At 35.4% G+C, this 13,504-nt stretch overlaps 3 protein-coding genes across 6 annotated transcripts; 2 read left to right on the top strand and 1 right to left on the bottom strand.

Moving 5' to 3' along the window:
* Positions 1-3,704: 3,704 nt before the first annotated feature.
* Positions 3,705-6,502, top strand: LOC103859574 ((S)-2-hydroxy-acid oxidase GLO2). 3 transcript variants are annotated; one of them, XM_009137134.3, is made up of 12 exons: positions 3,705-3,945; positions 4,018-4,168; positions 4,268-4,392; positions 4,478-4,524; positions 4,661-4,738; positions 4,905-5,029; positions 5,137-5,203; positions 5,309-5,371; positions 5,472-5,541; positions 5,632-5,732; positions 5,806-5,910; positions 6,006-6,494. In XM_009137134.3, the coding sequence occupies exons 2-12, from the start codon at positions 4,032-4,034 to the stop codon at positions 6,189-6,191; spliced, it is 1,104 nt and encodes a 367-aa protein (XP_009135382.2). In that variant the 5' UTR covers positions 3,705-3,945; positions 4,018-4,031; the 3' UTR covers positions 6,192-6,494. The 3 variants fall into 3 exon arrangements, with proteins under 3 accessions (XP_009135382.2, XP_018513357.2, XP_009135383.2); XM_018657841.2 differs by having other exon boundaries at positions 3,723-3,945; positions 4,023-4,168; XM_009137135.2 differs by lacking the exon at positions 3,705-3,945 and having other exon boundaries at positions 4,057-4,172; positions 6,006-6,502.
* A 238-nt stretch (positions 6,503-6,740) lies between these two features.
* Positions 6,741-9,164, top strand: LOC103859575 ((S)-2-hydroxy-acid oxidase GLO1). Of its 2 annotated transcripts, none has more exons than XM_033286441.1 (11): positions 6,741-7,046; positions 7,149-7,273; positions 7,345-7,391; positions 7,559-7,636; positions 7,721-7,845; positions 7,935-8,001; positions 8,100-8,162; positions 8,260-8,329; positions 8,421-8,521; positions 8,598-8,702; positions 8,786-9,164. In XM_033286441.1, the coding sequence occupies exons 1-11, from the start codon at positions 6,910-6,912 to the stop codon at positions 8,969-8,971; spliced, it is 1,104 nt and encodes a 367-aa protein (XP_033142332.1). In that variant the 5' UTR covers positions 6,741-6,909; the 3' UTR covers positions 8,972-9,164. The 2 variants fall into 2 exon arrangements, with proteins under 2 accessions (XP_033142332.1, XP_033142333.1); XM_033286442.1 differs by having other exon boundaries at positions 6,935-7,050.
* A 2,960-nt stretch (positions 9,165-12,124) lies between these two features.
* LOC103860167 lies at positions 12,125-13,147 on the bottom strand. The gene is made up of 2 exons (XM_033287341.1): positions 12,766-13,147; positions 12,125-12,594 (listed from the first exon to the last, which is right to left on the bottom strand). The coding sequence occupies exons 1-2, from the start codon at positions 13,145-13,147 to the stop codon at positions 12,125-12,127; spliced, it is 852 nt and encodes a 283-aa protein (XP_033143232.1).
* Between the last annotated feature and the right edge of the window lie 357 nt (positions 13,148-13,504).

The raw sequence follows: 13,504 nt of genomic DNA on the forward strand, positions 1-13,504 counted from the left end.
ACTTTTGGTCCCACGCTTTTGTTTCTTTTTCCTTTTTTTTGTTTACTCCAGTTCCCAAATGAAGGCACTAGTCATGAGGCCAATCTCCTAGTTTTTAGTTGTTTATTCATGCATCTTACACCCTGTTCGGAAACTCGCTAGGCGCTACGCGTGCGGCACACATGGGCCTAACGATTTATTGAAAAAGCGGAAAAAACTCGGGGAGTACGCGGGGAGGAATTTTTTGTACTTTTATACGTATAATACCTAATTTATATGTATAATACAATATATTAATGAGTAATACATGTGTATGTATAAAATATCCTTTACTAAAATTATAGATTTGTGAATAAATACCAAATTAATCACAAAAATATAATTTATATATTAGATGAATTGTGAGTAACAACGTTCAGTTTTGTATGTGGTCTGGTGGTATTAATATTGCTTTTAGTCAATATGTCTCAAGTTCGACAGCTCATTTTGTTATTTTTTTTTTCTTTAAGAGAATGGCATTTACGTAATTATCATTATCTTCTTCATATCCTTACATTTTCTATTCCTGCAATTCTTTTATCTTGTCACCATATCTTGCACTTCTACGAATGATTAGACTCGATTCAGCATCATTTAGTCTCGATTTGATCTTTATTGGAGTTGACAAATCAAAATCACAACTTGGTTTTGGTGGTTTTAACGATTTATACTACGCGGATTTAGATAATTAATCGCCGATTACTATTAAACTACGGTGTCTGCGGTCAAAACTCGGGTTGCCGGATAATGGCACCGATCATGTCCAACTCGCCACGGAAGCTCACCGCACAACGCGTTCTCGGCCGCTTACTCGCCCAGGCGGGCGAGTTTTAGAACAGGGATCTTACATAGTGGCCTCTTCCATTCACATGTTTGTTTAATCAGAAATCACACATCATTGTTTTTAATCATGAATCACACATGTTTTCTTAATCTAAATAAAACAATAACGCAATTAACCATGCATTTTATTTAAATAACTCAATGTTTCGAAATTCCAACATAAGTAGTTCTTGTTAGTTTACCCTTATCACATGATTCGAGAACAAAAGAGAAATTCTAAACTACGTTTTTTCAGTGGTTTTAGATTATTTTCAACCCACTTCTTATTTCTATTTATATATTTTCCTCTAAAATAGATAAACTCTATTATAAAGTGAAAATACTTTAATGTATACCTATATAATAGAGTTCATCTATTTATAGGGAAAAATATAAAAATATGCTATTTCCACTTTTAAATATAAAGGTAAAAAATAATTTTCCTCTATGTTTTTTTCTGAAATAGAAGAATTCTATTATAAATGCATACATTAGAACATTTTCATCTCTATAATAAAGATTTTTATTTTATAGGAAAAAATAGAGATGTACATTGGAAATGCACTTGTCCTATATCCTGATGTGTCGCTATGAGCACTACATGCATGCATTTGAAATATACCTGCTAATCCTATTATCTACAACAGACTCGTAATTAGAAAGTTTTTTTAGGTAGAGTTGTTGATAAACAATGAATATATCTGCATCGGATCTTTAAAAATGCAAAAGAAGCAAGACATGTGACACGACATCTAATGCCTACATGCAGATGAATAGATGATCATCCAACTCCCAGCCTCACATGTTAAGAGGATCACAGACTTGCCATGTAGAATTGTAAGAAAAGTCTTATTAGAAGATTAACAAACTGGTTAGATTTTTGATTTATCTAAGGGACTAAGACCATCATTATCGCGTTCCTTAATGACGTCTCTTAGGGTTAATTTAATTTTTTTTTAAAAAAAAAGCGGAAGACACGGCTGTTAGTTCATACGAAAAAGGTGATTTCCCACTTTGTTATTGTCCTTGACGGACAGTGTTTTGTAGTCTGTTAGTTCATACGAAAAGCCTAAACGATTTGGGCTCGTAAGCTTATAGTGAAACCTATTTTCTGTTGTATGAGGCCCATTACACCCTCGCACGCTTTACTTGTTTTTCTCAGTTTTATAATTCATCATATACTACATCAATTACAAAATTGGACTCTTCTAGCCTGAGCGGTTCAGACGTAGCAGTTACAATTATGAGAATTTGTGAATACGGATGGTTACAGTTTTTACCGTTTAAAAAAATTTGTATGACTGATTATACAGTTAAAAATTAGTACATTTGTGAGATACACATGATTGGTTAAGTATCAAATGCAGCAGCGATTAAATATTATATTTAGAAATTTATAGTTTTAAATTTTTAAAACTTATAAAAAATATTTTTATTTTTTAAATTTATAATATTAATTAAAATATAATATATATATATATATATATATATATATATTTTTAGTATTTTATAATTCCAATTTAATTTTTTTATAGAATATTTTTATTTTTGTATTTATATTTTTTAAAGAAAAAGAAAAAAATTATCTTTCTGCAACCCCCGCAACCGCAAACGCTAACTAGAACCAGCTTTTGAATTTATGAGGTTTAGAACTGTTTAAATGATTGTTGCAAAACGCCAACAACCGTTACTAACCGCAAAATCTGCGTTTGCGGATAGTAGTGGAGAAATAAGTCACACCCTTAGTGTTAGGGTCTGACTGGTTAAAACGCAGTGGTTGCGGTTGCGGGAGTTTGCGGATGCGGATGGTTGCAGTGTCTAGCGGTTGTAAGAGATTTATATGACTGGTTCTGCGGTTAGAAATTGGTGCGTTTGCGAGATACTTATGACTGGCTATCTACCGAATACAACAATAGTTAAATAATAAATTAACAATATTTACATTTTATATAATTATAAAATATCAAAAATCATAATATTATAATAAATATAAAAATTATATTTAGAAAATTATAGTTTAATTTTTTTTTAAATTATATAAATATTTTTATTTAAAATTTTTATAATATAATTAAAATACAATAGATATATTTTAGCATTTTTTTAATTCTAATTTAAAAATTTTATTGCATATTTTTTATATGTATATTGTTTTAATTAAAAAAATCCTCCCGCAATCGCCAACGCTAGCTGGAACCAACTTTTAAATTTATGAGGTTTAGGATGGTTTGAAGCAGTTTAAAGCGGTTTGAGTGATTGTTGAAAAACACCAACAACTACTACCAACCGCAAAAGGTGCGTTTGCGGGTGGTAGCGGAGAAATCAGTAATATCCTAAATTCTAACCCAAATCGAGCTTCATATTTGTTAATATATATCCAAAACAAATTTATAATTTATGTTCTGGATATCAAAAATCTCGACCAAATCGAAATGCATAATAGTTTTTGAAAAATACATAGTTAACTAAATTTTTTAATCCCATATCTAGGTTTAAAATACTTTTGGAGATTTTGGTAGATTTACTTTAGGTTTTAGGTTGATTCATATACTTTCATTAATTTGTGTAGCTTTTTTTTTTTTTTTTTTGAAACATTTGTGCAGCTTTTTACTGAAAATTTCAAACAATGTATTAATATTTTAAAACTATTTTTCAGATTATTTCGGTAATTTTGATTTTTGAATAATTTGGGTATTAGATAACCTTAATTTATTGGTATTATATTGATAATCTGAAATCCGAAAAAAGTGCCTAGACGATAGACCCATCATCAAAAAGAAAGAAAAACAATTGGCTTCTGAAATTGTTATCCTCCCTCGAGATTGTGAACGATAATACGAAAGAGAAGTTAAGAAACACACAAGTTGCTTGTGGATCAGACACAGACCCATCTGATCTTTGGCCGTATCTCCTCATCCATTCTTCACCTCCAGCTCCTCATCCATATATTATCTTCCCCACTTGTCAACTATTCTTACACTGTAACAAATTAAAACATGACAAGTATTTAACATTTAACTAAATAAAACGTTTGGATATATAATATAAGCTCTCGTTACAGTCACCCTTCATTTCTCGAGAGCTTCATTCCCATCCCATCAAAAGGTAAGTGATTATGTGTTCAAGCCACAGAGAGACTTGTATCTGAAACTCTAAGCCTTTTTACTCTTTTGACAAATTAGCATCAGAAGATGGAGATCACAAACGTTACCGAGTATGAAGCGATCGCAAAGGAGAAGTTGCCTAAGATGGTATACGACTACTATGCGTCTGGTGCAGAAGACCAATGGACTCTTAAAGAAAACAGAAACGCTTTTGCAAGGATCCTGTGAGTTTTTCTTTTCTTCTTAAGATAATATACTCTTTTTATTATATGGTTTCACAAGAGATGTGATTTGACATAATATACTTTGGGATGTTTTAACAGCTTCCGGCCTAGGATTCTGATAGACGTGAGCAAGATTGATATGACAACAACCGTCTTGGGTTTCAAGATCTCCATGCCAATCATGGTTGCTCCTACTGCCATGCAAAAGATGGCTCACCCGGAAGGTACAGAAACTCTTAGAAACCGAGTTATGTAGAGAATGAAAACTTGCTTTAGTATTAAGAATCGTTCTAATGGATACTAATACAGGGGAATATGCTACGGCTAGAGCTGCGTCTGCTGCTGGAACTATCATGGTATATTATAATATTGTCACAATGTTTTCATCTAAAGCATGACTATTGAACTTTTTGGTGTTATTAGTTTCATTAGCCATCATCCATGCATAAACCATGTCTCTAGTTTGAAGTATTTTCTTCCATGATGTTTTAGACCCTCTCGTCATGGGCTACTTCCAGCGTCGAAGAAGTTGCTTCCACTGGTCCAGGGATCCGATTCTTCCAGCTCTATGTAAGTTATCTAAGCAGCTTATTGTACAACCGTTGCTACGAACCGAGTCTGATTGGAGTCTTGTGTGTTTATTATTTTACTGTTTCGTTTAAAACCGCATATAGGGATTTAAATGCTGAAAAGTAGTCACGTTTGATGGTTCAGGCGTTATGATTTTTATGTGAAGGTATACAAGAACAGGAAAGTGGTTGAGCAGCTAGTGAGAAGAGCCGAGAAAGCTGGGTTCAAAGCCATTGCTCTCACTGTAGACACCCCAAGACTAGGTCGCAGAGAGTCTGATATCAAGAACAGGTAAAGCAGCATCCATTGCAATGTCATAAGAGTTTGATTGGATTCGAACATGCAAACATATAGCTAGAAATTGTAGATTAATAATGTGTGTTGATCTTCTCCTATAGGTTCACTTTGCCTCCAAACTTAACATTGAAGAACTTTGAAGGTCTTGACCTTGGAAAGATGGACGAGGTAAGAATCCATCAGATCATACCAAGTAATATAGTCTGCCTCCAGACAATGATCCACTATAGTTTCCTAATACTTTCTTGAACTTGTTATGGTTATTACCTGCAGGCCAATGACTCTGGCTTGGCTTCATATGTTGCTGGTCAAATTGACCGAACCTTGAGCTGGAAGGTACAAGAATACAACAAATCATAAGATAGTATAGCAACACATGAGTAGTTGGAATCATAAACTTGATCCAGACTTAACTAACTTTCATGTACGCCAACAGGATGTGCAGTGGCTCCAGACAATCACCAGCATGCCAATTCTTGTCAAGGGTGTTCTTACAGGAGAGGATGGTGAGTTAAAATCTGACAAACAAATGTTTTCCATCATTTTAGTTTCATAAGAATATTTGACCAAATCCACTACTATTGTTCCTCATGCAGCAAGGATAGCAATTCAAGCTGGTGCAGCAGGTATCATTGTGTCAAACCATGGAGCTCGCCAGCTTGACTATGTCCCAGCCACAATCTCAGCACTTGAAGAGGTAGAGATCATTCTCAACTAAAAACATCAATTTGTGTTGTCAAGAAGTATTAATGTTATTCTTATGCGTTCAGGTTGTTAAAGCGACACAAGGACGAGTTCCTGTCTTCTTAGATGGTGGTGTTAGACGTGGCACTGATGTCTTCAAGGCACTTGCACTTGGAGCCTCAGGGATATTTGTAAGCATCATCATATTTCCATTTATCAGTTTAAGCTCTTTGAAACCATTGAAAGTACTAACAACACATTATCTTTATGCCCTCTCAAATCTCAGATTGGAAGACCAGTGGTATTCTCACTTGCTGCTGAAGGAGAAGCTGGAGTCAGAAAAGTGCTTCAAATGCTACGTGATGAGTTTGAGCTAACCATGGCGTTAAGTGGGTGCAGGTCTCTCACTGAGATCACACGTAACCACATTGTCACTGAGTGGGAAACTCCACGCCATTTGCCCAGGTTATAGAGAGGCAACACAAAGAAACAGAGAACAGCAACAGCACAGACCTAAACCTAATGAGATTCTTATTATATTGGTGACTTGTCTTCTACGTTACCATTTATCTCAAGAACTTGTTTTCTTGCTGTATTGAAATCACATAAACAATGACTGGATGGCTAGTTCTATACCTTCAGTCCATTCTTCATCCTTGTAGCAATGCTACTTGGAGATTCTATGTAATGCTATTTGGCTACTTTTTTTTTTTTTTTGTGTGCAAATTTGGCTACTTCTTCTTTGTAGTATTTTCTATGTAATGCTATTTGGATTTTTAGAACGTTTCTATTGGTATGGTAATATTTCAATGAAATTCCCCAAAAATATATTATAAATTATCTCTTGTTTAGATATTTTAAAAGGAAAAGAAAACAATTATTGGCTTACAAATTATTAGGAACACACAAGCTGCTAGTGAATTTGACAACACACAATCTATCTGATCTCCTTATCCATTCTTCACCTTTAGAATCTCATCCATATAAGTTTGTATTGCCAACAATTTTTATACGATTACAAAAGTAATAATTCAAAAGCTAATTAATCCACATCACAAAAGCATATTTAACTCTCTCTTTTTTTGACAACTATTTAACTTTTAGCCAATTTCTTTTAGCTAATATTTAAAAGTTGAGATAAATATAAAATTATATAAGCTTTCTTCGCCGGTCACAACCTTCATCGAAAAATGGAGATCACAAACGTTACCGAGTATGAAGCGATTGCAAAGGAGAAGTTGCCTAAGATGGTATACGACTACTATGCCTCTGGAGCAGAGGATCAATGGACTCTTCAAGAGAACAGAAACGCTTTTGCAAGAATCCTGTGAGTTTTACTTTTTTTTTTTTAAGACAAGACAACAGCTTCTGTTACTGGTTTTGCAAGAGATGTGGGTTTCATATTAATTACCTTGTGCTGTTTTAACAGCTTCCGGCCTCGGATTCTGATTGATGTGAGCAAGATTGATATGACAACTACAGTCTTGGGTTTCAAAATTTCGATGCCCATCATGGTTGCTCCTACTGCCATGCAAAAGATGGCTCACCCAGAAGGTACGTAGAGACTGAGAACTAGTTCAAAGACTAAGACTTAGCTCTAATGACTGATGAAAACTAATATACAGGGGAATATGCTACGGCTAGGGCTGCTTCTGCTGCTGGAACCATCATGGTATGTTAACCACATCATTACAAAAGATTCTTATATTTTAAACCGTGTTTAGAGTTTATTTAGGCCGGCTCTTAGATTTTGGAGACTATAGACGGTTTCTTATAAAGGTTTCAATAAAAAAAAAATTTAAACAAATTTGGAGGCCCATTGTTCCATGATGTTTTCAGACACTATCGTCATGGGCTACTTCCAGTGTTGAAGAAGTGGCTTCCACAGGGCCCGGGATTCGATTTTTCCAGCTTTATGTAAGTAATCTCAGTCGCTTGTGTTACATCCTGATGAACCTGGTCTGCACTATATAGTTACCACTTCATGATTGTTCTGAGTAGGTGTACAAGAACAGGAATGTGGTTGAGCAGCTGGTGAGACGAGCCGAGAGGGCTGGATTCAAAGCCATTGCTCTCACTGTGGACACCCCAAGGCTAGGTCGTAGAGAGTCTGATATCAAGAACAGGTAAAGGCACGCCAAGTGGAAAGATTACAATCCGAACATGCAAATATATAGCTAAAAAGTTCAAACCTCTATGCGTACTTATACTACAGATTCACTTTGCCCCCAAACTTGACATTGAAGAACTTTGAAGGTCTTGATCTTGGAAAGATGGACGAGGTAAGCATCCATCAGATACTATAATGATTGTCATAAGACAAGTCTTAAAGCAGAGCTGTGATGTTTCCGTTTCTTGAGCTTTCTGTTTCCACCTGCAGGCCAATGACTCTGGCTTGGCTTCATATGTTGCTGGTCAGATTGACCGTACCTTAAGCTGGAAGGTAAGAGAGTACAATAGTCTAGAAAATAAATATCAAACCGATTAGTTCGAACAGAAACTTGATTTAGGACAACTCTAACTTTCATTTATATAAACAGGATGTCCAGTGGCTCCAGACAATCACTAAAATGCCAATTCTTGTCAAGGGTGTTCTTACAGGAGAGGATGGTGAGTTAAAATCTGACAAGCAAATGCTTTCCATCACATTAGTTTCATTAGAATACTTGACCAGATACAACTATTATTGTCCCTCCTGCAGCAAGGATAGCGGTTCAAGCAGGTGCAGCAGGGATCATTGTGTCAAACCATGGAGCTCGTCAGCTTGACTATGTCCCAGCCACAATCTCAGCCCTTGAAGAGGTAAAGATCACTCACCACTGTAAAGGTCAAATGGTGTTATCGTTCAGCAGTTTCAGCATTGTTCTCGTATGTTCAGGTTGTCAAAGCGACACAAGGACGAATCCCTGTCTTCTTAGATGGTGGTGTTCGACGTGGAACTGATGTCTTCAAGGCACTTGCACTTGGAGCCTCAGGGATATTTGTAAGCATCATACTTTTTCCATTCACCAGATAAAGCTGCTTGAAACCATTGATAGTACTAATAACATGCCCCCTCAATCTCAGATTGGAAGACCAGTGGTATTCTCACTGGCTGCTGAAGGAGAGGATGGAGTCAGAAAGGTGCTTCAAATGCTACGCGATGAGTTTGAGCTGACAATGGCACTAAGTGGCTGCAGGACTCTCAGTGAAATCACCCGTAACCACATTACCACCGAATGGGACACCCCACGCCCTCTGGCCAGGTTATAGAGAGACCAAAACAACCAGAGAGCAGCAATAACACAGAACATGTAATGAATAAAGTTTCTCATATTATGAAGTCGTCACTTGGCTTTCTACTTTTAAAGACTTGTTTCTCCCTATGTCCAATCACAAACCATCCCAAGAGATTCTGTAATATTATTTTGCTTCTTCTACCTATAGTCTATTCTTCTTGCTTAAACAACAGAGACAAGTATCTGTCATCACCTCCTATGCGTAGTAGATTGAACGCAACTGAAACAAATATGCTAAGGGAGAATTAACATTGAGCATTTGTAAGTGAATTCGAGATCAGAACCAAACCCGAACCAAAGGTATCCCATCTGTAAGTACACGAATAGATCTAATAGGACAGTATTTCATGTTATGCATATTATCCAAACTTAAACGGGTACCCTACCTTAATTTCATGTTAATTTTGAGGTGATATCTAAAAGTCCTTGAAGTATTATTAACAAAACTTAAATTGAGTTTGGATTCAAAATGGGATCTTATGTAGAGTTATATAAGATCTATCCGAACAAGCAACATATAGTAATATACCGGAACCCGTATAGGAAGGAGAATTACATTGAGCAATTTAACAAAGTGACATGTACAAAAAAAAAAAAAAAGTGACATGTACAATAGAAGAAAGCTAAGCAGTTCATTGCCATGTACAAGCAGCAGATACGTCATACATAAACATGCATAAGTCGCACCAAACCAAGTGACTAGTCCATCATCCAAGCTGTGCTTACCTATCATCAATGAATTTAACAAGGTGAATAACAATGGAGAGTTGCCATGGTCAGATGTTGTAGATCTCAATATGGCGGCGGATTGATTTTGGCGTCCTTTCTCTTCTTCACTAATTGTTCTCTTCATCTTATCAGGTCATACGAAGCATCGTTTTCATGTCATTAAAGAGATGAGGAGAAAGCGTTCTTCTTCTTAAGCAGTCAGTGCCCTATGAGACTGGGTTCGTGGGCTACGTTGACGGTCACGTGGTCGTGTCCTTCTCGGCCCTCGAACCTCTAATACGTCCAGAGGCTTTACGCGTGGCTGATTGCTACATTTTATCTCTTTCGAGAATATCACGATGATGACTGATTTAAATGAGTTAAATCCCAAAAGAAATATATGAAAAATATAGGTCTGCTTTATCCATTTTGTGGCTTTCAGTCGCGTGCTTTGTGTTCATATCATCTTAAGCGGTCCATGGTAGTTTGCCTCCAGAAAGATCCTTTGTCACGATATTGCAAATTATGGAAATTAATAATAATATCTAAACTTCTAAAGTATAATAACATGCGAACTATATTTAAAACTTCGTGGATAGACTAAACTATGACACCGTTTAGTCTAATCAGAAGACAAGGATAATTTATAGCAACAAGCAATACAAAGGATAAGGGTAATCAGCGTATATATGTGTGATATTCACGTGAGCATTCAAAGATTATATGACGGATATGTGTAAGAGCGTGATAGTAATATAATTTTGCATAAATATTTATTTTTCAATTGTACTATACTCCGTCGAAAAAGAAGAATATTGTACTATAGTATACTAATATTATTAAATAACATCATAAATATATTAAGAAAATAATTGATTGGCCTATCTTAACGCTGAAAGGTCGACCTCCACACAACACAAAATCCCCCCAGCTGTTTAGTGCTGTTGGTTTCTTTCTGGGGATAAAATTGATTGGCCTATCTCTGTACTCTGTAGCTATAAAATTGTATATATACAGCATCAAATATTCAAATGACTCAGATTAGTTTATAAAGTAAATCCAAACAAAATCTGCATCTATATTATTCGATCGATGACACTAATATATAGTAGTTACTAGTTAGTTAGGACTGTGTGTGTATATATAATATATACTGCAACTAAGGAGCAGGGGGGTCAGCTGACCCCTATCATTTTTAAAAAAAATTAGTTTAATATAAGCATAAAACTATAGTATTTATTGATTATTTGGTTCATTTTCAAAGTTTGACCCTTTTGTTTGCTGTGAATAATTTCATACTATAATTTTGACCCCATTGAGTTAAAGTCTAGGAAGTGCAGGTGATGTGGCGTGCGTTATTGGCGTTTATCTGTTATATAATATACTAGGCACGATTTTAGTGGTAATACATCATCTTGTTCGTCACACTCTCAATTTTCACATTTTAAAAAGAAAACTATGAATTTGAAAAAAAACATATGTTTGTTGCAATGATATACTAGACGAATCCAGAAGAATTATGTGTTGGGTGCATTATTGGTCATAAAAATAAATTTGTATGCAAGGAGGTTCAAACTCGGGATATTATGGGGGCACATGCTGATTTTTACCATTTGATCTAATGAAACTTTTTTTTCTTTAATACTTTTACCTGTAAAATTTCTAATATCAATAAATGTGTGGGTGCACGTGCCACCACACCTCTCAATTGATAATCGATTCAAAATGAGAGAATGATATAGCAGTTTTGCTACTTTTTCATTTCTGATTTCACTCATAAAAGTGCATATTCGTAAGTTGTGTTCGATCATTCCCCTATTATATCAGTTTTATGACAGTATATATTTTTATCTTAGCAAAAAAAAGGTATATATTTATATATTTTCCATCATCAGAAATGTTTCTACATCTGATACTTTTCGAGCTAACTTATTTTATAATTCAAATATTCGCGTAATACAATATCAACTTTTTAGGTTGGGCCATCGTTATGGGACCTCCACCTTCGCCACGCAAGGATGTATATACAATTTTGTTCTTAGTGTCGACGTACATGTACCAAACTCTACCGTTATTGGGAAATCATATCAAACATACATATTTGTTAAATGTAACCTAAGAGCATCAGCAATGCTAGAAACTTTTTTTGTTTCTTAAGGTAAAAAGTAGGTTAAGAAACTTTGTTAAGAAACTTGGTTAGAAATGAAGATTATTGGTAGAAACCTTTTTTGGTTCTTAGTTTTAATTTTTATTTTTTTAAATTATTTGTGTAGCAAATAAAACATATAACATAGATAATTGAAAACATAAGAGAGTACAAAGTTAAAAAAAAATTACAAAGTTGGAAAAAAAAATTACAAAGTTGAAAAAACATTAAAAATGCAAATTACAATATTTTTATTCAATTCATAAAAAGTTATTATTCATCTCCAAATTTATCCCATAGATGTTCGATCAAATCATGTTTTAGTTGTCTATGGACTGGTCTATCCCGAACTCTAGCTCGGCGATCAAGTGCATCGAAAAGCTCAGTAGGCATCTTGACGCAAAAAGAAATATCCTGATCGTGAAATGTCTCATCTCGAGTATCCGCACGTTCTTCATCTTCGACAATCATATTATGGAGTATGATACAAGCTCTCATAATTTTTGCTATCTTCGATTTACTCCATAACTTTGATGGATTTTTAATAATGGCGAATCTAGCTTGCAGGACTCCGAAGGCACGCTCAACATCTTTTCGGGCAGATTCCTGTCTTTTTGCAAATAATAAATCTTTTTCACCCTGTGGGAGACTAATAGATTTAATAAATGTCGCCCATTCCGGGTAAATACCATATGTAAGATAATAGGCCAAATCGTACTCCCCGCCGTTGACATTGTAATTGACTTCGAGAGCAATTCCGTTAATAATGTCATCAAAAACAGGTGATCGATCATGAATATTAAGATCGTTCATAGTACCTGGAGCTCCAAAAAAGGCGTGCCATATCCAGAGGTCATAAGAAGCCACGGCCTCCAACACAATAGTTGATTTATCAGTTCCTCGGGAATACATACCTTTCCAAGAGGTGGGGCAATTCTTCCACTCCCAGTGCATACAGTCGATGCTTCCAATCATCCCGGGAAATCCACGTTCTTCTCCCTTGTGTAGTAGCCTTTCAAGATCGTCGGGTGTTGGACGTCTTAGGTACTCATCGCCAAACAAGTCGATGATTGCGGCAGTAAAATTGTGCAAGCAATTCCGAGCTGTTGATTTACCAAGTCGGACATATTCGTCCACTGTATCAGCCCCACCCCCATATGCTAATTGACGTATTGCTGCTGTGCATTTCTGGAGCGGTGATAGACTACGCCTTCCGACTGCATCTTCTGTTGCAGCAAAATACTCCACTTCCGTAGAGAGGCGATGCACAATCCGCATGAACAATGACTTGCTCATTCGAAACCGTCGGCGGAATATATTAGAAGGATATGTAGGAGTTTCAGAAAAATAATCATTCTATAGCTGGATGTCGCCTTCTTCCCGGTGTTTTTCAATAAAAATACGTTTTTTTCTGTTTTTGGGTTCGGACAACATTTCGGGGATTTCTAATAATTCTTCAAATAGAGATTCAAATTCAGCATCATCTTCATCATTTTTATGGTAATGATAATGTGATGAACCAGCCATTTGAAATGAAAAAAAAAACTTAATTTTTAATCTGATTTTTAAGAGAGATAGAAGACGGATGAAGTTGTGAAGTAAATGTGATGAAGTTCTCTTCTACTTATAGTGTGATAGTGAGTAGATATTTTA

Source organism: Brassica rapa, chromosome A03, assembly GCF_000309985.2.
Source record: "Brassica rapa cultivar Chiifu-401-42 chromosome A03, CAAS_Brap_v3.01, whole genome shotgun sequence".
NCBI classification, from domain to species: domain Eukaryota; kingdom Viridiplantae; phylum Streptophyta; class Magnoliopsida; order Brassicales; family Brassicaceae; genus Brassica; species Brassica rapa.